Source organism: Chiloscyllium punctatum, chromosome 5, assembly GCF_047496795.1.
Source record: "Chiloscyllium punctatum isolate Juve2018m chromosome 5, sChiPun1.3, whole genome shotgun sequence".
NCBI classification, from domain to species: Eukaryota; Metazoa; Chordata; class Chondrichthyes; order Orectolobiformes; family Hemiscylliidae; genus Chiloscyllium; species Chiloscyllium punctatum.
Genome location: NC_092743.1, coordinates 56,711,006 through 56,733,569, shown reverse-complemented (window position 1 = coordinate 56,733,569; position 22,564 = coordinate 56,711,006). Strand labels below are relative to the sequence as shown.

Sequence of the window (22,564 nt, the reverse complement as noted above, 5' to 3'; positions counted from 1 at the left end):
CCACCAACTCTCCATTTATCTGTTAGTAGAAGGACTTTTATTGATTGATCCATGTCTCTGCCATTTTCTCATTCCCCATAATAAAGGCTCCAGTCTATCCTATCAAAAGATCGACATTTCCATTAGCTACATTCCTACATTTTACATACTTTTAAAAAAAGTTTTTGTAATTGGTTTTTATATTCTTAGCTCTCTTATTTTCTTTTCCCCTTTCTGCAACTATTTAGTGCATTTTTGCTCATTTTTAATAATGCTCCTTAATCTCAGACTTACATTGTAGGCATCTTCCTTTAGCTTAATATTACCTGTAACTTTCTCAGTGAACTACAGATGGATATTTGTGTTGATTTTTGTTTTACTGTGGAATTATGGTGAAGATTTTGAATTTAAATGGTTCCCACTGTTGATTGATCACAATACCTTTAATTGTAGTTTTAAACCGATGTGATTGATATTGTAATTTTAAGGTTCTTATTTGGGGCTAGAATATGTTCAAGCAAATCAAGACTGGGCACTTGAGAGTTACAGTGGACCATTAGCAGCAGCAAATTATTCAACTACACTCCGAAACCTCACAATATGACATAAAAATGAAGTACAAAATCAGAAATTGCTGGAAAAACGCAGCAGGTCCTGACACGTAGCATCTATGGAGAGAAAGCACAGTCAACGTTTTGGGTCCAGTGACCTTTCTTCAGAAAGAAAAATGAGGTTTCAACCTGGTGAAACTACAATAGAAGGAGAAAGGAAGGACTGCAGATGCTGGAGATCAGAGCTGAAATATTCAGGAAAAAGGGCTTATGCCCGAAACGTCGATTCCCCTGCCCCTTTGATGCTGCCTGACCTGCTGCGCTTTTCCAGCAACACATTTTTAAGCTACAATGCAAGACTGTTACATAATCTGCACTAGACAGAGTGACAGAAAGCCTGTCCACAAATGTATGTTCAGTGGAGCTTAAGGACAGCCAAGGAGGTCCCTATGGAATGCTGTTTTCACAGCAAATGCGTTCTGTCAAAAAAGACAAAGCACAATTGCACAGTAAATATTTGAAAATGACTTTATTTTTCAAAATGTCCATACTTCACATTGTCCTGACCTTGTGTAGTAAAGATGTTGAATTGGAAATTAACTCCTGCGAATCTATTTCTGCCTTTGGATAAGTGCAATACAGTCCATTATGCTGTCCAAAATGTTTTCAATGTTATTCTCCTGCAGTGAAAAATACCTAAGTACCCCTTTACAGTTTCAGCCAGGGTAGTGGGTGGTGAATAGGTGATCATTCATCAGACTGTTCAGTGTCATCGACACCCTCAGGTTCATCAGTTGACAAATGTGCAGCATCTATAATTGTCTGTGGTGTCAGCTTTTAGCATATGGTGTCACCCACCTTGATGTAAATGTCTGTGGTTGTCTCTGCTCGAGTTTCCATCCCCACTTCCCACAGCCAAACAAAAAAAACCTGTTCTAATAACTATGATCCGAGACTTTGGTCATGCAACTTGGTGAAACATTACACTCAAATTTTCTATTGTTGGAATATAAATAAGTGATCAATACAAAGCAATAATACCAAAAATGTATTCGGACTTTGCTGAGAGTTTGGAAAAACTCAATATACAGTATTAGGTTATTCTATTGATCCAAAATTTAAAACCTAAGCAGTTTTTGGAGGTTCATTGGGAACTCTGTATTCATACTCAAAATACTGCATCTGAACAAGAAAGTGATTTAGAAATCGGTGCTAAATTGAGGTTAAGGGGCACAGTCTGTCTGCAGATTCTGGCTCCAGGAGCTTTGCATCACTAACTGGCTTCTAAACTTAACTCCAGTATTAAGTATATGGTTTCTTTGAAGTGATTCACTCACTGGGAGCTAACAATACATTTGGCAGTGCAGCTGTGGTTGTTGATATAGGCTGGGTTATGACTAGTTTGATCCAATGACAATGTTTATTAGTTTTTGACCCAAGGCTAGTTACTTTAAATTGCCCTCATTTGGTTTGAGAGCACCCTCCCCCACTTTGAATCCCCCAGCTTGAAGCTGTGATTTTCCCACGCTTGGAAACTTGTGTCATGTTGGACTGTGTCTCCTGAAACAGAAAATACCATACTTCTTGCCCATTTCCTCTCAATTTGTATTCCCAAGTAAATCACCATTAATTCATTATTCACCTTTATTATCCATTTTTCATCCTTCATCATGTATCCATAACATTCTAATTCACTGCAGCTTGTACTGTAGTCTATCGTTAACGCTCCTGCTGATTTGGTTCATGTGCGATACACATACAGTCTATCCAATAACATACAAATTAAAAGCAGGAGTGACTCATTCAGTTTCTTGAGGCTACCCTACTATTTGGTAATTGTTATGGGCCAGATCAAACCCTCTCAAAATATTCAGAAGATGGTCGCAACCCTAACGTTTTCTTATTTTAAAGGTAAATGTAAGGTGTTGCATTCCAGATGCAATTCGATTGGTCAAACTACCGGATTTAAAGCACATCACACTATATTCATCCATGACACTTAAAATACAACAAAATAAAGAAGGCATTTAGAATAACTTAACTCTGTTGGAAAGCTTAACAGGAATTATTCTGTTCAGATCCAGTAAGTATTACTAATTAACTGTTCCAATATTGTAGCATCCCATACACACACCCTTGGCAAAAAGCAAATTCAGAGCACATTTGTCTCACATGTAACTCCTGTACTAGGTAGAGAATCCCCTGTTTTTGGCTGTAACTGAGAAAGGGAAAGAATAGCTTTCACTTCTTCAAGGCCTCAACAGCAATTGCTGAAAGCTAAAGTAAAGATCCTAGTTCTGTGGGAGTTTGACCGCACCCAATCAGGCTGCTTCTGTTGTTCCAGCATTGTGAAGAAAAAACCACCAAGGCCTCACAAAACTGTTTACGCTAGCGATTCTGGTAGACTGCTCGTTCACCTCTGTCTTGAAACCTCTCTTCAAATAAATCCTGAAAAAATAACCTCTTAAAGCCAGAGTATCGTCACCGTAACATCACTGCTTTCCTGCCTATTTTAAAACCATTTGACCGCCTTGTCAGACAAGAATGTAAATCTTCAAGGAGCAGAAGAATTGACATTTCGGGCATAAGCCCTTCATTAGGAACTGCTTATGCCCAAAACGTTGATTCTCCTGCCCCTCAGATGCTGCCTGACCTGCTGTGCTTTTCCAGCACTGCACTCTTGACTCTGATCTCTAGTATTTGCAGTCCTCACTTTCTACAAGAATGTAAATCTTGTTAATATGTAAATCAGCCTTAAAATATTCAATGAATCAGCCTCCATTGTTCTCTGGGAAAGAGAGATCCACAGCTAATGAATTTATGAGAGTTACAAATATCTAATCCCTACATTAAGTGGAAGCAGTTTTACTTTTAAATTATGTTTGCTAGATCTAGTTTCTCACATGAGGGGAAATATCCTTTTGGCATCATCCCTGTCAAGTCCTCTCAGGATCATCTCTTGGTCTTCTACAAGGCAAAAACAATGACTGCAGATGCTGAAAATCAAACACTGGATTAGTGGTGCTGGAAGAGCACAGCAGTTCAGGCAGCATCCAACGAGCAGCGAAATCAACGTTTCGGGCAAAAGCCCTTCATCAGGAATAAAGGCAGTGAGCCTGAAGCATGGAGAGATAAGCTAGAGGAGGGTGGGGGTGGGGAGAGAGTAGCACAGAGTACAATGGGTGAGTGGGGGAGGAGATGAAGGTGATAGGTCAAGGAGGAGAGGGTGGAGTGAATAGGTGGAAAAGAAGATAGGCAGGTCGGACAAGTCAAGGAGTTAGTAACTGAGCTGCAAGTTTGAAACTAGGATGAGGTGGGGGAAGGGGAAATGAGGAAGCTGTTGAAGTCCACATTGATGCCTGGACACAGACTCAACCTATCCTGCCTTTCCTCCTAAACTAAAAGGAATTTTTTGAGTGAATCTTCTCTGAACTGCAGTATGTGTCGATGTTTCTGATCATGTGAGGGTCTCGTAGGTAACTTCCAAACTCACCTATTTGTGGTCAAAGGTCTGGACTTACCTTTATGAACTACACTGAAAGATGATGAATCATAAAATTAGCACACGTTTCAGGTTTTGAAAATTAAGCGTCAATGTACATATATGTACAGTAAATCTTGACATGGCACAACCAATTCTAAACTGATTACTTCTCCCTGAACTTCATTGAATTAAGCCCCTCCAGGTTCACTTCCTCATAGTTATTACATCCCCAAAGTTACTGAAGGTTTAGTCCCAAGATATGAGGCATCTCTGCACATGGTGTTTGTTTGAGTATTCTGCAGACTATGGATGAAGCATTCACCCTATCATGTCTTCTCTGAGTTAAAGTTCAAGGGCTATACGTTTTTCTTGGGGTATGCAGCTTCCTTTGATCTTGGTTGGAGATAGAGAGAGAGAGAGAGAGCGATGCTGCTGTGGTGTAGTAATTTTTCAGAGCTGTATTGCTTATGTTTCATTCTTCATTTACCCACTGTTTAACCCTTTATGATGGTCCCCAGCTATCCTGTTTTCTGACTGATCTACTCAAGGCAGTGAAAACAAACAAAAATGATTGGTCCCCTTTGTTTTGTTTTCTGATTCCCTATCCAGCTGGTATTGGGAGACAATGAGAACTCTGATCTTGAATATTATATAATGTGCGGACTGCCTTCCAATGGATTCTGTCATCTCTTTGATTTTCACAATGTCGCAAATGGGAGGTGAATGCCTAGTGGTACTTATCAGACTAATAATCCAGAAACTCAGCGAAATGTTCTTGGCACATGGGTTCAAATCCCACCAATGCTGATGGTGGAATTTTAGCTCAATTTTTTTAAAAATCTGGAATTAAGAAATTACTGATCAGTGTGAAACAATTATCGATTGTCAGAAAAACCCATCTGGCTCACGAGTGACAGGGAAGGAAATCTGCCATCCTCACCTGGTCTGGCCTAAATATGACTCAAGATCCTCAGCAATGTGGTTGACTCCTGAAATTACCCAGCACACCTCTCAGTTGTATCAATCACTATGATTGATCGCAGTGAAGAAATGAAACCAGGAAGGACTAGCTGGCATTGACATTGGCACCAGATGCAACAGTGGCAGAAACAGCACTGTTGACCCTGCAAAGGTTCAAGAAGACAGCTCACCACTGCCTTCTCAAGGGCAACTAGCAGTAGGAAATCAATGCTGGCCCAGCCAGCAATGCCCACGTCCTGCAAATTAATTTTTTAAAAAAGACACTATTGTCTCCCAAGTCAGTTTGGAGCTGCCAGTTAGGTGACAGATGTCTCTCTTGGGGGGAGTTGGTTTTAGTTTAGTTTCTGAAAAGCTTTCGCCTTTCTGGTTCTGGGACAAATAGCCTGCATTTTAAATAGGGACCATAAGTTTGCAGATGACACTAAAATTGGAGGTATAGTGGACAGCGAAGAAGGTTACCTCAGAGTACAACAGGATCTTGTTCAGATGAGCCAATGAGCTGAGGAGTGGCAGATGGAGTTTAATTTAGATAAACGTAAGATGCTGCATTTTGAAAGGCAAATCAGGGCAGGATTTATACACTTAACGGTAAGGTCCTGAGGAGAGTTGCTGAACAAAGAGATTTTGGAGTGTCCTTGAAAGTGAAGTCGCAGGTAGACAGGACCATGAAGAAGGTGTATGGTATACTTACCTTTATTGGTCAGTGCTTTGAGTATAGGAGTAGAAGATCATGTTGATTCTGTACAGGATATTGGTTTGGACACTTTTGGAATATTGTATGCAATTCTGGTCTCCCTCCTATAAGAAGGATGTTGTGAAATCTTTTCTGAATCCTTTTGAGGATCTTGACAGGGTTGGAGGGTTTGAGTTGTAGGGAAAGGCTGAATATGCTGGGACTGTTTTCCCTGGAGTGTCGGAGGCTGAGGGATGACCTTACAGAGATTTATAAAATCATGAGGGGCATGGATAGGGTAAATAGGCAATGACATTTTCCTGGGATGGGGGAGTCCAAAACTCAAGGGCATAGGTTTAAGGTGAGAGGAGAAAGATATAAGGGGCAACTTGTTTATGCAGAGTGTGGTGTGTGCATGGAATGAGCTGCCAGAGGAATTGGTGGAGACAGGTATGATTGCAAGATTTAAAATGCACCTGGATAGGTATATGAATAGGAGGGGTTTAGAGGGATATGGGCCAACTGCGGGCAAATGAAATTAGATTTATATAGGTTAGCTGATCGGAATGAATGAGTTGGATCGAAGGGTCTGTTTCCATGCTGTACATCTCTATGACTCTACTCAAAACACACCCTGGCAAAAACCTGTAATTAAAATGATAACTCTTCATATACCAGATGTGGTCCCACCAAGCAAAATTTTCTGACTTTTATATTCCATTCTTCTTAAAATAAACATCAACATTCCTTTTGTCTTGCTAATGATTTCTTGTACCTGTATAGCACCTGCAAGTGATTAGAGGGCCAGGCATCTAAAATCTCTTTGTGAATACAATACTTCACCAGCTACAACAAAAATCAAAATTGTTTGAGAAACTCAACAGAGCTGGTCACATCTGTGGAGAGAGAAACAGAGTTAATGCTTTGAGTTGAGTGACCTTTCTTCATCTGCTAACATCTGCGAGGATCTGTGGGAATGCATGTGAAATACCATTTACAACTCCACAGATACTGAAGGAGACTGTGTCCGTATGCCACAACAACTGGAAAACGTTCAACCTTGGACTAATAAGTAACACGTACCATTTGCGTCACAAGTGCCAGGAAATACCCATCTCCAAGAAGAGACAGTTTAATCAGTTCCCTTTAACATTCAATGACATTACGACCACTGATTTGCCTACTATTAACATCCCGGGGTTACTGTTGAGCAGAAACTCACCTGGATCATCCATGTAAATATTTTGGCTACAAGATGGGGTGAGTGACTGCAGATTCTGTGGCAGGTAACTCATAACCTAGCTCTCACCCTCCACCCAAGCCTATCCATCAATTTATAAAAATGGTTTCGGTGAGAATAAAGAAGGTATAGTTATAAGTTTGCAGATGACACCAAAATCGGTGATGTAGTGGACAAGTAAAGATGGTTATCTAAGATTACAAAGCGATCTTGATCAATTAGGTCAATGGGCTGTGGAGTGGTAGATGGAATTTAATCTGGATAAATATGAGATATTGCATTTTGGTAAAACAAGCAAGGCTAGGACCTATACAAGGAGAAAGTGAGGACTGCAGATGCTGGACATCAGAGCTGAAAATGTGTTGCTGGAAAAGCGCAGCAGGTCAGGCAGCATCCAAGGAACAGGAGAATCGACGTTTCGGGCATAAGCCCTTTACGTCGATTCTCCTGTTCCTTGGATGCTGCCTGACCTGCTGCGCTTTTCCAGCAACACATTTTCAGCTAGGGCCTATACAACAAAAGATAGAGCCTGGAGTAGTGTTGTCAAACAGAGAGATCTAGCAGTTCAGGTACATTTGTCGAGGTTGTCCAGGGCATTGGTGGGACCTCTTCTGGAGTATTGAGTCCAGTTCTGGTCTCCCTGTTCCAGGAAGGATATTATTAAACTGGAGAATGTCAGAAACACTTTACCAGAATGTTGCTGGGAATGGAGGTTTGCATTAAAAGGAGAGGCTGGGTAGGCTGGGACTTTTTCTACTGGAGTGTAGGACCTTACGGAGGTTTATAAAATAATGAGGGGTATAAATAAGGTGAATGGCAGGTGTCTTTTCCCTAGGGTGGGGAATTTCAAGACCAGGGCAAATTTTTAAGGTGAGAGGGAGAAAGATTTTTAAAAAGACATTGGGGGCAGTTTTTTTATACACAGAGAGTGGCTTGTGTGTGGAATGAACTTCCAGGGGAAGTGGTAGATGTGGCTACAGTTACAACGTTTAAAAGTCAATTGGATAAGTTTGTGAATAAGAAATGTTTGAAGGGATACGAACCAAGCACAGTCAGGTAGGACTAGTTTAGTTTTGGAAACTTGGCTGGCATGGAGGGGAGTTAGACTGAAGGATCTATTTCCATGCTATATGACTCTACGACTTGAAAAGGCATAAGTTTGGACTGTTATGGAATGCTTTCAACTTCTGGAGGAGTGTAGCTCCAGCAACATTCAAGAAGCTTAATATCATAAAGTAGCCCATTTGATTGATACCTCATTCACCCCTTTAACATCCACTCCTTCAACCACCAACACACAGCAACAGCAATAGTGTGTGCCATTTACAAGATGCATTACAGCAACTTGTTTCCTTTGTTAACTTTTTCCAAATCTGCAACCTCCGTCATCTAGAATGACAAGGGAAGATGATGAACATGGCCCTGCTAGTTCTTCTTCAAGCCATGTGCCATCTTGCCTTGAAAATACATCACCATTCCTTCACTGCTATTAGATCAAAGACCTGGAGCTCCCTAACAGCAGGGTGAAGTAGCCTCAACACTACCTTCATCAGAGCAATTTAAAATGGGCAATAAATGCTGGCCTTACCAGTAATGCTGACATACCCCAAAAGAAAAGAAAATACACAGTTCCCTAAAGGAGGACTGGAGTTGTGGCATCAGCAGTAGTTGTAACTTGTATTCCAAAACTCATTCACTACCTCAGGTAGAATCATTGAATAAATATTAAATGGAGTATTTGGAACTGTTTTAGTTAAAGTGGTATATCCCCCCACATTGTTGTAAGAGTTCCATATTCTTTTCCCTTCTTGGCCTGATGAAACACACTGAATATGTATGAAATATTTTCTATTTTAGGATTGAGCCAACACACATGAATTTCCCACCATCAGATCTCTTAGAGTTGGATTACTATTCTCAATGGGAGTAATTAAATATTAAACCGTTCTACACAATTAAGCTTAATGGTATGATTCTTCATGGACTAAGCTGCATTGATTGATTTAAAACATCCTGCAAGTTCTACAGTCCTGACTGCCCTTTAGTTCCTCACTTAGGAAATTCAGAGACTCTGAGTATTGGTTCTTGAACCTCTTAGCTATGCACATTTCCAATTTGTCAACAGGACTATTTGGCTGTAGTAGTCATCATAACTATTTCTGTGCCAGCCCTGAAATAAGATTGTCTACTCCGGACACAGCAGGAATTGTAACATGTACCTTCCTCAGCTTCATGATACATTTTCACATTACACAGTGAATTTTCCTATTGGGAAGTAAATGTTTCCAGTACAAGCAGTGTGAGTGATTAGCATGTTAATGTGCCTATAATAACTAGAGATTCTGTTTTTATTTTACTTTAGTGGAAAGAGGCCAAGCAGGACCTCCAGGCCCACCCAAGCCAAGACATCCCCCCGTCACAGGAACAAACTATGGTGTCATTGGGGAGGTAGGTTATGCAGGCCCCCCAGGATCAATGGATACATCAGATGTTAATGGTTCTCACGAAACAAAACAGCAAATTACACCAGCTCCGGGTAGAGACCATGAACTATCGGGTGAGTACAGTTTTTATAACATTCAGGTCATAAATACAATGTTATAGTTATGGATTATGATCTTTCTTCATCACCTTTATTTTAATTGTAAGATATACTGTTAGTCTTAAAGTTTTGAATACAACAAGCTGTTTGTTCAAAAGTATAAAGTTGAACTATTTACATTTTGTGTTTTATAATGGTGCCTTCATACTACAGCACTGTCACTTGGAAGGACTTTGACTTCAGTGTAATACAGAAGTTAAACAAAAAGAACAAAAGAGAAGTACAGCACAGCAACAGACCCTTCGGCCCTCCAAGCCTGTGCTGATCATCACGGTCTAAATGAACTAAAAACAAACCCTTCTACCCTATTCAGTCTGTATCTCTCTATTCCGTCCCTATTCATGTAACCATCCGAATACCTCTTAAATGTGCCTGCTTCCACCTCCAATTCTAGCAGTGCGTTCCAGGATCCTACTACTCTGTGCATGCAAAACTTCCTTCACACGTCTCCCTTAAACTTTAATCCTCTCACCTGAATCTGTGTTCCCTTGTAATTGAAATTTAAACCCTGGGAAAAAGTCGTTGACTATTCACCCTATCTATGCCTCTCATAATTTTGCAGAACCTCTTTCACGTCTCCTCTCAGCCACCGCCATTCCAGTGAAAACAATCCTAGTTGTTTTAACCTTTGCTCATAGCCTATGTCCTTGTGACCAGACAACATCCTGGTGAGCCTTCTCTGCATTGTCTCCAAAGCTTTCACATCCTTCTGGTAGTGGGGTGACCAAAACTACACCTGATACTCCAAATGCGGCCAAAGAAGGTTTTTTTTTTATACAGCTGCAGCATTGTTTGCCAACTCTTGTACTCCATATCCTGGTCGATGAAGGCAAGCACGCCATATGCTTTCTTAATCACCTTGGCTACCAGTATTGCCACTTGTCAGGAACTGTGGACCTGCATGCCCAGATCTGTCTGTATGTTAATGTTTCTAAGGATTCTGCCTTTTACAGTATAATTCACACCTAAATTTGATCCTCCAAAATGCATCACATTGCATTTGTCTGGATTAAACTCCATCTGCCATTTCTGTACCTAAGTTGCCAATCTTTCTATATCCTGTCATATCCTTTCACAATTGTCAGCACTATCAGCAACTCTACCAACCTTCGTGTCATTTGCAAAGTTACTCATCAGACCACCCACTTTTCCTCTAGATCATTTATATATACTACAAACAACAGAGGACCTAAGACTGATCCCTGTGGAACGCCACTAGTTACCGATCTCTATTTTGAAAATCATCCTTCCACTGCTACCCTCTGACTTCTGTGACCAAGCCAGTTTTGTATTCATCTAGCTGGCCAACTTTGAATCCCATGTGATTTTAATATTTATACCAATCTGTCATGTGGGACTTTATCAAATGTGTCTCTAAAGTCCATATAAACTACATCCACAGCTCTTCCCTCAACAATAATCTTTGTCACCTCTTCAAGGGATTCAATCAGGTTCATAAGATATGACCTTCCCTGTACAAAACCATGCTGCCTGTCACTAACTACTCTATTTTCTTCCAAATGTGCATATATCTTGATCCTCAGTATGTTCTCCAAAAGCTTCTCCACCACAGATGAAAGACTCAATGGTCTATAATTTCCTGGATTATCCCTGCTTCTTTTTCTTAAACAAGGGACCATCGTTGGCTAATCTCCAGTCATAGAGTCATAGACATGTACAGCATGGAAACAGACCCTATGGTCCAACTGGTCCATGCCGACCAGATATCCCAACCCAATCTCGTCCCACCTACAAGCACCTGGCCCATATCCCTCTAAACCCTTCTTATTCATATACCCATCCAGATGCCTTTTCCTCTGGAACCTCACCTGTGGTTATAGAGAATTTGAAGGTATCTACTATTGCCCCAACTATTTCTTCCCTTGTCTCTCACAGTAACCTGGGATAGATCCCATCTGGCCCTGGGTACTTGTCTACCTTAATGCAATTTAGGATACCCAAAACTTCCTCCTTGACATTGATTATTCACACACTCATCCCTGACCTCCTTTTCCATGGTGAACACCGATATAAAGTACTCATTAAGGATCTCTCCTACTTCCTGTGGCTCCACACGTAACTTCCCTCCTTTGTCCTTGAGTGGATCTACTCTTTCCCTTGCTACCCTCTCACTTCTAATATATGAATAAAAAAACCTTAGCATTTTCCTTGACCCGGTTTACTAAAGACATTAGCCTTCCTAATTGCGTGTTTAAGTTCCTTCCTAATTTCCCTAGACTCCTCAAGGGCTTTCTCAGCCGTCTCGACCTTTCGTATGTTTCCTTTTGACTAAGCTTACAATTTCCCTTGTCATCCATGTTTCCCGAATTCTGCCGTTCCTACCCTTCAGTTTTGCAGGAGAATGCAAGTCCTGCACTTTAATCAACTGGTTTTTAAAAGCCTCCCATATGCCAGATGTAAGTTTGCCCAGATGTAGATAAGCAATGTTTCTAGTGATTCTGATTGTACGGAGTGTCACTTAAGAAAATGGTTTAATGAAACATACTGCATCAGCAGCTGATCTTCCCACAACATCTCGAAATGATTGCAACCAGAAAATTCATAGCAAGTTCCATATTTAAACATACTTTTTGTGGTGCTGTTAATGTTTTGAATTATAAATGATTACATTCCATTGATACTGGGAACCGATACATACACACACATCACTATTTGAGGTGGATCTGTATAATATAAACTTCCTATCTGAACTTAGAAGTATATTACCCCTACAGTGTGGTAGAAGGTCATTCAGCCCATTGAGTCCACACTGACCCTCTGAAGAGAATCCCACGCCATCCCCATAACTCTGCATTTCCCATGGCCTATCCACCTATCCAGCACATCCCTGGACACTAAGGGCAATTTGACATGGGTACCTAACCTGCACATCTTTGGATTGAGGGAGGAAAACAGAGCACCCAGAGGAAACCCACACAGACACAGGGAGAACATGCAAACTCCACACAGACAGTCATCTGAAAGCGGAATTGAACCCAGATCCCTGGCACTATGAGGCAGCTGTGCTAACCACAAATTAATTTTACCAAAAGTGAAAGTGGAATTTCTGAAACTGTTTGATAAGTTGTTAAATAATGTGATGGGGCTATCACTTGTCATTTTAGACAGTCATAATAATGTAATAATAATGAAAATTCTTTGTTACTTTGTTGATTTTTCTTATCTCTACCGAACATTGTAATGATACCAATGGTGGAACTCACCCCTGAATTAAGAAGTCCTAGTCTCAAGGCTGCACTCCTGAAACTTAAATACAGCATCTAGGCTGACTTTTCAATGCAATTCTGAGGAAATGCTGCAGTGTCAGAGGTTTTCAAATGTGAGGTTAAACTTCCAGGGAGACGGTGGTTCATATGTGGAATGAATTACTAGAGGATGTGATACAACAATTGAAAAACATTTGGACACATACACAAATAGGAAAGGTTTAGATGGATATGGGCCAAATGCAAGCAAATGGGACTAGTTCAGTTTGAGAAACTTGGTTGCCATGGGTAAATTGGACTAAAGGATCTGTTTCCATGCTGTATGACTATGACACTAATGCTCTGTTTCCCATCTCAGCTGGATCTAAAAGGTTCCAGGCACTATTTGATAAAAAGCAGATTCTCTGCGTATTTTAGCCAATATTACTCCCACAAGCAACACTGTTATTTATGTAAGTTTGCTGAGTCTAACTTGACTGCTTGTGGTTCCCTTCATTACAATGTAATTTGATTTTGAATGTACTTAATTTGCTATGATGCACTCATGACATTTGACAACACTAAATCGATGTGAGTTTGTTGTTCCTTTCTAATCCTGTATCTTTTCTTCATCTAAACTACAAGTATCTCTATTCACTTACTGCAAGAGCTCCATCTGCTGGAACTCTTGCCTTCCTGTTAACGACATGAAAGCCAGCATGATAAAAGTTTCATGCAATGGTCCAGGAAACATACAGTTTGTGAAGAAACTGAACCCCCTTGTCATTTTTCATGCAATCAAGAAATAAATATATATGTTAACATAAAATTCAACAACATCTGTTTTATGGACCACTTGCTGTGAACAAATGGCTGACATTGGTAATGAGCCTAAACAAGTTAACCCAACCATAAAGGAACCATCCAGTGGCTGTAAAATGACAAAAATCCAACTTTAAGTTTGAAAGTGAGAAGGGTGAGTCAGAAAACAAGGTTCTAAATTAGGTAAGAGACAGAATCTGACCTATGGGGCATTGGTTAGCTCAGTTGACTGGATGGCTGGTTTGTGATACCAACAGCATGGGTTCAATTCCTGCATATGCTAAGGTTACCATGAAGGACTCTTCTTCTCAATCCCTCCCCTCACCTGAGACATGATGACCCTCAGATTAAAGCACCACCAGTCATCTCTCTCTTACGAGAGAGCAGCCCTCTGGTCTGGTAAGACAGTGGGGACTTTTTATTGGACTAGATTATTAATGGATACGGTGGAGTAGGTTCAATTGCAACAATGTATTTGATAGACCACAAGACCTGATACACTCCTAACGGACTTGTGTGATTAAAGTCAGTTACCATTGGCAATGAGAACGTAGGCCCATAAAGACGAGAAAGGGCTGATATGAAGGTAAAGAACAGAAATGATCCCACAGACTGGGAAAAATCTGAAGAACAACAAAGAAATGCAAAGAAAGTGCTAAGATCTCTAGAAAGTGAATGTAAAAAGATTTGCAAGTGTTTTCAAAAAGGAAAACACAAGGATATTACACAGATATTGAGAAAAAGAGCAGCGAGAGAAACATAATTTCTCAGTGACAGGCAGCATTGACATGTTGATGGGATTCAGAGATTGACAAATTTACAGTATATTTGGCATCGACCTTCGCAACTGAGAATAAAGATAAAATAACAGAGACAAAGAAAATTAAAATCAGATCAAAGGGTGGAATTAACTAGATTTGAATTAGAAAATCAGGGTGATGGACAAACTAGCATTATTAAATATTGAGATATCTCCAGGTCTTGATGGCTTCCTGATTTAAATAAAGTAGTTGAGGAAACTTTTGATACAACTGTGAAGATCTTCCAAAACACATACGCTACTCAGGAATTGTCCCCGAAGATTGGAAAACCGCTAATGGCATCACTATTAAAGAAGGGCAAAAGTGATAAACTCAAAAATTACAGACATATTAGTCTAATGTGAGAAGTTGCTAGAATCTGTCAATAGTGATAGAGTCACTGGAGTATTTGGACAATTATGAGCTGATCAGCGTAAGCTAATATCCCTTTGAAATGATTATGTTGCGTCTGTTGAACTTAGTTGAATTATTTGAGAAGGTAAATAAAACAAAAAGTGGTGTATTGGCGGAGATTATTTCTGTGGACTTTCAGAAGACATTCAGCCAGATTTCACATATTAAAATGGTGGCTCAGTGGTTAGCAGTGCTGCCTCACAGCAACAGGGTCCCGGTTTTGATTCCAGCCTCAGGTGACTGTCTGTGTGGAGTTTGCACATTCTCCCCGTGTCTGTGTGGGTTTCCTCCCACAGTCCAAAGATGTGCAGGTCAGGTGAATTGGCTATGCTAAATTGCCCACAGTGTGAGATGCATTAGTCAAAGGGAAATGGGTCTGGGTGGGTTACTCTTCGGAGGATCGGTGTGGACTGGTTGGGCCGAAGGGCCTGTTTCCACAATGTAAGGAATATAATCTAATCTCATCTGATCTAATACCTTTTAAACAATGAGAGCATGTAGAATTAGTAACAACCCTATTGACTTAGATAGGGCTTTGTTTGGAGGTACAAGATTGAGAGTAGGGAATTGATATGTTTTACTTGTGATTTTCTTCAAAGAGTTGTACTGGGGCTTTTCACTATATAACCCATTTGATGAAGAATATCTAAGCTTGTATTTGCATTAAATGGATGGCATGTTAGTGTGGTAGAGCTGATCAAAGAGCAGGCACTGGATTTGGTGATGTGTAATGAGGCAGGCTTGATTAGGCAGCTTAAGTTGAAGGAACCCCTTGGGCAGTGGCCACAACATGATAGAATTCGCCCCGCAGTTTGAGAGGAAGAAGCTGGAATCAGATATAATGGTCTTACAATTAAGTAAAGGCAACTACAAAGACATCAGAGAGGACGTGGCCAGAATTGATTGGAAGGGGGGTGGGTAGCAGGAAAGATGATGGAGCAGGAATTCCTGGAGATAATTTGGGAGGCAAAGCAGAAATTCATCCCAAGAAAGAAGAAACATACTAAGGGCTAGAAGGCAACCAATTCCTTACAAGGGAAGTGAGGGACAGTGTAAAAGCAAATAAAAGGCATACAGTGTAGTGAAGATTAATGGGAAGCCAGAGGATTGTGAAACCGTTAAAAACCAGCAGAGGATAACTAAAAAAAGAAATAGGAGGAAGAAGATGAAATATGAGGGTAAGCTAGCTAATAACATAAAAAATTGTAATAGTTTTTTTTGAAATACAAACAGTGGGGGATCCAAGATGGCAGCGGCCCAGCAAGTCTGAGTCTATAGTGCTCCTCCCAAGACTTGGACAAAGTGGGCCACCCACCCCCACCACACTCACCAAATCATTTAAAATAGTTTTTACTTAATGTAATTAGTTGCTCAGTACTGAATTTAAACAATTTAATCTCCTGTAAAAATGACTAAAAGGGAAGGGAGCCCGCAGTTCTCAGCAGGCAGGAACCCCTCCCCCACCCGCCTCAGCTGCAGCTGCCCCGGGGGACTTACCTACGGTGGCGAGCCTCGTGGAAATAATTTCCAAACTTGATGCAAAGATCGACGCCTTCATTGAAGAGTCCCGGAGCAGATGCAATTCACTCTCGGCCGCGCTACACAAGACATCAAGGAAATCGAGCGCCGAGTCGGAGGGGCGGAGCTAAAGGCCGCAACCTCCGAGACTATAGCATGGCCGTGGATCGGGTCCGGACTCTCGAACAGCGAGTCCGGACCTTAGAGAATCACATTGACTACCTCGACAATCGAGGTTGTCGAAAAAATATTTGTTTGCTGGGCCTTCCTGAACGGGAAGAGGAAGGCCAGCTTACAGTGTTCCACGAGCAGTGGCTTCCACAGCTTTTAAATCTGGAAGCTGGATCAGGTCAGATAAGGGTGGAATGGACCTACCGGGTCGCAATGCGCGGGCCCGGCTCGAACCAGCGCCCCCACCCTGTCCTGTTCCGGCTGCAGAGCTACAAGGAGAGGCAGCTTCCAGAAATCTTGGGAAAGATCCCCAAGCCATGATTTATAAAGGATCCAAGATTATGTTATTCCAGGACTTTTCCCCAGCTCTGGTCTGAAAGAGGAAGGTGTTTGACGAAGTGAAGAAGCGTTTAAGGGACTTAAATATTCAGTACTCCTTGCACTATCCAGCGACGCTACACTTTAACCATGAAGGGTTCGTGTACAACTATGGATCGCCAGAGAAGGCCAAGGAATTTTTGGATTCTCTTAGATAAATTGTAAGAGCTAAGTGATGTTGTTTTGCCCTCCCCCCACCCTGCTTTACACCCTCCTTTTTTTAAATGAATCCCTTTAATTACCTTACTGTTTAATATTATCTTCGGGGGGTGGGGAGAGGGGTTTATTTATTTGTTCTCTACTTAGCAATTTTCTCCCCCCCTCTTTATTTTATATATATAGGCCGGGAGGTCTAGTTAATGTAGGTGGGGGGAGGTGGTTACCTTATCCTATTTTATCTCTGTCTTTAGGTGCAGGGTTGTTTTCCCCTGTTATTTTGTATTACTATATTTAATTATTACTTGTTGAGACTGTAATTTTATAGTTATATATGTTTATACATGGTATTAACATTGCCAAATATATCCAGGTGTTGGTGTGGGTAGTGGGGTGGAGAGGTAGGGTGCTCACTGTTAACTGTAGCTCTGTAGTATATTTGAAGTTTCTTTATTCTATCTTGGGGTGCCTAGGTCAAGGGTGGGGCACTGATTGGGAGAGGATATGATGGGCTTTTGGAAAGGAAATTATGCCCTCTGGGAAAAAGGGGGAAAATCTCCATTTAAATATGTTTGGTTTTATTTAGAAATAGTTTTTAATTATATTGATATGAGTGTATTAAAGAGCCTTTAGTTTTGTGAATTTTATATGCTCTCTATGCTCGGGATGTTCTGGATAAGGTTCCCCTCCCGAGGGGTCTCGGACTTGCCCGGAAGATTATGGTTGATCAGTCGGTTAAATGGTGCACCTGGAATGTCAAGGGGAGTAATTCACCAGTCAAAAGGAAGAAAATATTATCAAACCTCAAGAAAGAAAGGGTTGATATAGCTCTCCTATAGGAGACACACTTATTGGATAAAGAACACTTGAAATTATGACAGGGTGGATTTGATCAGGCCTTCTTTTCTTCCTTCAGCTCAAAAAATAGGGGAGTTATTATTCTTATTCAGAAGAATTTCCCTTTCAAAATCCTAAATCAGATAAAAGACGAATCTGGACAATATATTCTGATTAAAGCCCTTATAAATGGAGAGGAATATGGGATCTTAAATCTGTATTGTTCCCCGGCACATCCTTTTAAATTTATAACGGAAGCCTTCTCAAAATTGATGGCTCTCGGTGCTTGTCATACAATTATAGGGGGAGATTTTAATTGTATTATGGATCCGGAAATAGGTAGGATTCCCAAGAGAGCAGGAGTATCTCCCAGATCCAGACAATTGGTGGATTTGAACAAAGAATTAGGACTAGTAGATGTATGGAGATGTCTTCATCCACAGGGCAGAGATTTTTCTTTTTACTCCAATCCACATAAATGTCACACCAGAATCGATATGTTTTTTCCCCCTTGATTTTTTAAAATTCCATATCATCCTGTAAAATAGGTAGTATAACAAATTCTGATCACGCAGCTGTATATATGGAAATCAAGGCGAGGAACAATGAGACATCCCCCCTGACATTGGCGTATGGACCCCTTCCTGATGAAAGATAGTAAATTTGTAAAGTATTTCTCTCAAGAATTTAAAACTTTTTTAGAAATTAATTCAGGTACGGCTAGCAACCCATCAATGATGTGGGAGACCATCAAAGCTTACACGCGAGGTTTGATCATTTCATACTCAGAGACCCAGAAAAAATTAAAGGGAGAACAACAGCGTCTGCTTGAAGCTTGCTTAAAAGCGGCTGAAATAGCATACACTGACAGACCTTCTATTATTAAATTGCAAAGGATTACGGCCCTTAGGACAGCTCTAAACACCACGCTTACCCAAATGGCTAAGAGGGAAATATTTGCAAAACAAAGGTTATATGAATTTGGCGATAAACCTGGTAGATACTTAGCATTTCTCGCAAAGTAAAAAAAGGCCCCTCAAACTATCACGTCTTTCAAGGAAAGTGCGGGTATTCTGATTCATGATCATAAAAGGATTAACGCAATCTTTAGAAAATTTTATTCTGAGTTATATAAATTGCAGGATTGCGAAGACAGGACTAGGAGGATGCAGTCATTTTTTAAAAACCTGACCTTTCCGGACCTAACTCCGGAACAGGTATCGGTCCTGAATGTTCCCCTAACAATCCAAGAAATACTTGATGCAATCAGGCACTTCAGAGCGGTAAGGCACCGGGCCCAGATGGCTTTCAAGCTGAATTCTATAAAGAATTTACAGGAATATTGGCTGGTCCACTTAAGGACATGTATAACTATTCATACAGTCAGGGTTGTCTTCCGCCTTCACTGAAAGAGGCAAATATATCTCTTATTCTCAAAAAATGAAAGGACCCAGAAGATTACGTGTCATACAGACCAATATCCTTGCTAAATGTAGATTTTTAAAATCTTCTCTAAAACGTTAGCATTGAGGCTAGAAAGGGTATTGCCACATATCATAAAGGAGGATCAGACGGGGTTTATTAAGGGCCGTAGATCATCCAATAATGTTAGAAGAGTTTTGAATGTGATTCAAGCCTGCCATCAGGGAATGATACCAGGAGTAGTAGTTTCATTAGACGCAGAAAAGGCATTCGACAGGGTTGAATGGTCATATTTGTTTTACACATTGGAAAGGTTTGCCATTGGAAAGGTGTTTAAGAAACGGGTCTCAACACTGTATAATGATCCCAAAGCAGTCATGATTATCAATGAATTAGGCTTGGATAGCTTCAGTGTGGATAGGGGCTGCCGTCAGGGATATCCTCTTTCGTCATTGCTATTTACGCTAATAATTGAGCCACTAGCAGAAGCTATATGGGCTGATCTTAAAATAACGGCCCCGAGGATTGGTACATAACATTACCCTTTATGCAGATGATGTTCATCTATTTCTCAGTAATCCCTTGATGTCCGTGCCTCACTTAATCCAAGTTATTAATATATTTTCAGGCTATAAAATTAATTTCTCAAAATCGGAGGCTATGCCAATGGGTGGCCTGGCTAGTATATCTCACCTATCGGATGGATCCCACTTTCCTTTTCAGTGGTCCCTGGAGGGTTTTTTATATTTAGGTATTTTTATTACCCCAGTATTTGATCAGTTATACAAGGCTAGCTTTGTGCATTTACTGGAGAGGATAAGGCAGGACCTCCAGCGATGGGGATACCTTCCAATTTCCTGGTTAGGCAGAATAGCATTAATTAAAATGAATGTCCTGCCACATCTCCTATACACCATGAGAATGCTTCTGGTGATGCTGCCGAGCCTGGCACTACGTAAATTATATGGCTGGTTGGGTTCCTTCATCTGGAATCATAGACGGCCCCTCATTAAGCTGAAGAAACTACAGCTTCCACAGGCAAGGGGAGGATTGGACTTCCCAGATTTTAGGAAATATCAGTTAAGTTCCCTATTACGTTACATAGCTGATTGGGTCTTGTCTGACCCGCAATCAATCTGGCTGGACATCGAGGCTTCTCAAGTAAAATGCTCACTTATTAACCTCTTGTTTTCAGACAAGAGGAAAATCATTACGGATCACTGTAAAAACCCTAGAATACTAAACACAAGTAAAGCTTGGATTATAATGCAGCAAAATGAGGGCAATTTACATGAAACATCCCCTTATACTCCGATAGTGGGGGTATGGGGGTTTCAACCGGGGCTTACAGATGCCACTTTCAAACTCTGGAGATCCAGGGGTATCTCCTGTTTAGGGGATCTGTTTAAGGAAAGGATCCTGATGTGTTTTGAACAGCTGCATCAGAAATTTGGATTACCTAATGGTGATCTCTTTCGATACTTCCAAATTCGAGATTACATACAGAAGAAGACTACGCTATTAGATAGTCTTTATAAGTCAGACAGAGAACGTAGAGTGTTATGGCCACTAGGTGGACCTTCGGTCAGCACTATTTATCATTTATTGCATGATGAAGTATCAGGAGATATGAGCAATCTGCTTAAAACATGGGATCAGGATTTGGGACTGGAAGTCTCTATAGAAATGTGGAATGACATTTGGGAAAATGCCAGAAAAATCTCCATCTGCAATAGAACTCAGGCCATTCAGTTGAAGATACTTCACAGGGTCCATATAGCACCGGACCGATTGGCAAAATTTAAGGCAGGAGCATCTCCAATATGCCCCAAATGTAAAATAAAGGTGGGCACTCTTATACATTGCTTATGGACCGTAGATATTGGACTAAAGTAGCAAGTGCTCTGACAGAAATCTTAGGAACGGAAATTAGAGTGGACCCTGTATCTCTCCTTTTGGGCTTTTCGAACTTGCCCTCCCTGGATATACACGGGAAGAGATTATTTTCTATTCTCTCTTTCTGTGCAAGGAAAAATATTTTGGTAAACTGGGTGGCTGAGGGCCCTCCTGGACCTTCGAATTGGCACAGATTAATCATGGAATATATTCCCCTTGACTTCCTTACAAATATGGTGCACCAAAAGACCAAATTATTCCATAAACTATGGCAGCCCTTCTTGAATTACACAAATACAGATATTTCGGCCATCCTAACAAGGGCTTTTATTTAATTGAGATGGTGAACCTGACTGGTCCAGGGACCCTTGGGAGAGGAATCCTACACGAATACGGATTTTGTTATGATTTGATGCTAACACGTTCCAAGCATGTATCTCACTACTCAATTTCTGTATTATCCGTTGTTTCTTTTTTCCTGAATAATGTAAGAGATTTAATTATACACTCTGGTTAGTTGTAGGTTAGATTAGTTGTTAGTTGAGTTTTTTTTTCTCGGTTTCTCATTTTTCTGTTTGATAGATTTTGGTTATTATTTATTTAAGATTTAATTGTATATCAATGTTTATACTTGGGGTTTTTTTGTATTTGTAAGCTTATAAAAATATGTTAAATTTTTAACAAAAATATCTACAAACAAAAAGAAATATAAACAGCAAGAGAGAGTCAAGAGTGAACATTGGATCACTGGAAATTGAGGCTCGAGAAGTATTAACAGGGCACAAAGAAATAGTGGGAGAGCTGAATAGGTACTTTGCATTGGTTTTCACAGCGGAACACACCAAAACTTAAGGAGAGTCAGGGCAGAGGTGAGTGTAGTTGCCATCACTAAGGAAAAGGTGCTGGGGAAGCTGCAAGGTCTGAAAGTGGATAAATCACCCACACTGGATGGACTCCACCCCAGAGTTCTGAAGGAGATAGCTGAAATTTAGTGGAGGTTTTGGTGGTGATCTTTCAGGAATCACTGGAGTCAGGGGAGGGACCCAATGGACTGGAAAATGGCTGATGTAACACCCCTGTTTAAGAAGGGAGGGAGGCAATCAAAAACAAAGACCAAGGTCAGGTTAATGGATCTACAGTTTCCTAAGATTACTAAGGATGAGATTGTGAAGTATTTGGGAGTGCATGGTGAAATAGGGCTGCGTTAGCATGGCTTTATCAAGGGAGGTCATGCCTGTAAGATCTGTTAGAATCCTTTGAGGAGGCAACAAGCAATTTAGACAAAGGAAAGCCGGTGGATATGATCTGTTTGGATTTCCAGAAGACCTCTGACAAGGTAGCACATAGGATGCTGCTAAATAAGATAAGAACCCATGGTGTTACGGGGAAGATACTGGCATGGATACAGGATAGGCTGACTGGCAGAAGCTGAAG

The 22,564-nt window shown here is 40.7% G+C and overlaps 1 protein-coding gene across 2 annotated transcripts in view; it reads left to right on the top strand.

Annotated features, from left to right (window-relative positions):
• The window catches only part of LOC140477100 (EMILIN-2-like), an 87,087-nt gene that overhangs the window by 39,474 nt on the left and 25,049 nt on the right, over nt 1-22,564 (top strand). For both annotated transcript variants that reach the window (XM_072570381.1, XM_072570380.1), the window contains exon 5: nt 9,271-9,465. In XM_072570381.1, coding sequence (XP_072426482.1) covers nt 9,271-9,465 — 195 coding nt within the window. The remainder of the gene's footprint in view (nt 1-9,270; nt 9,466-22,564) is intronic.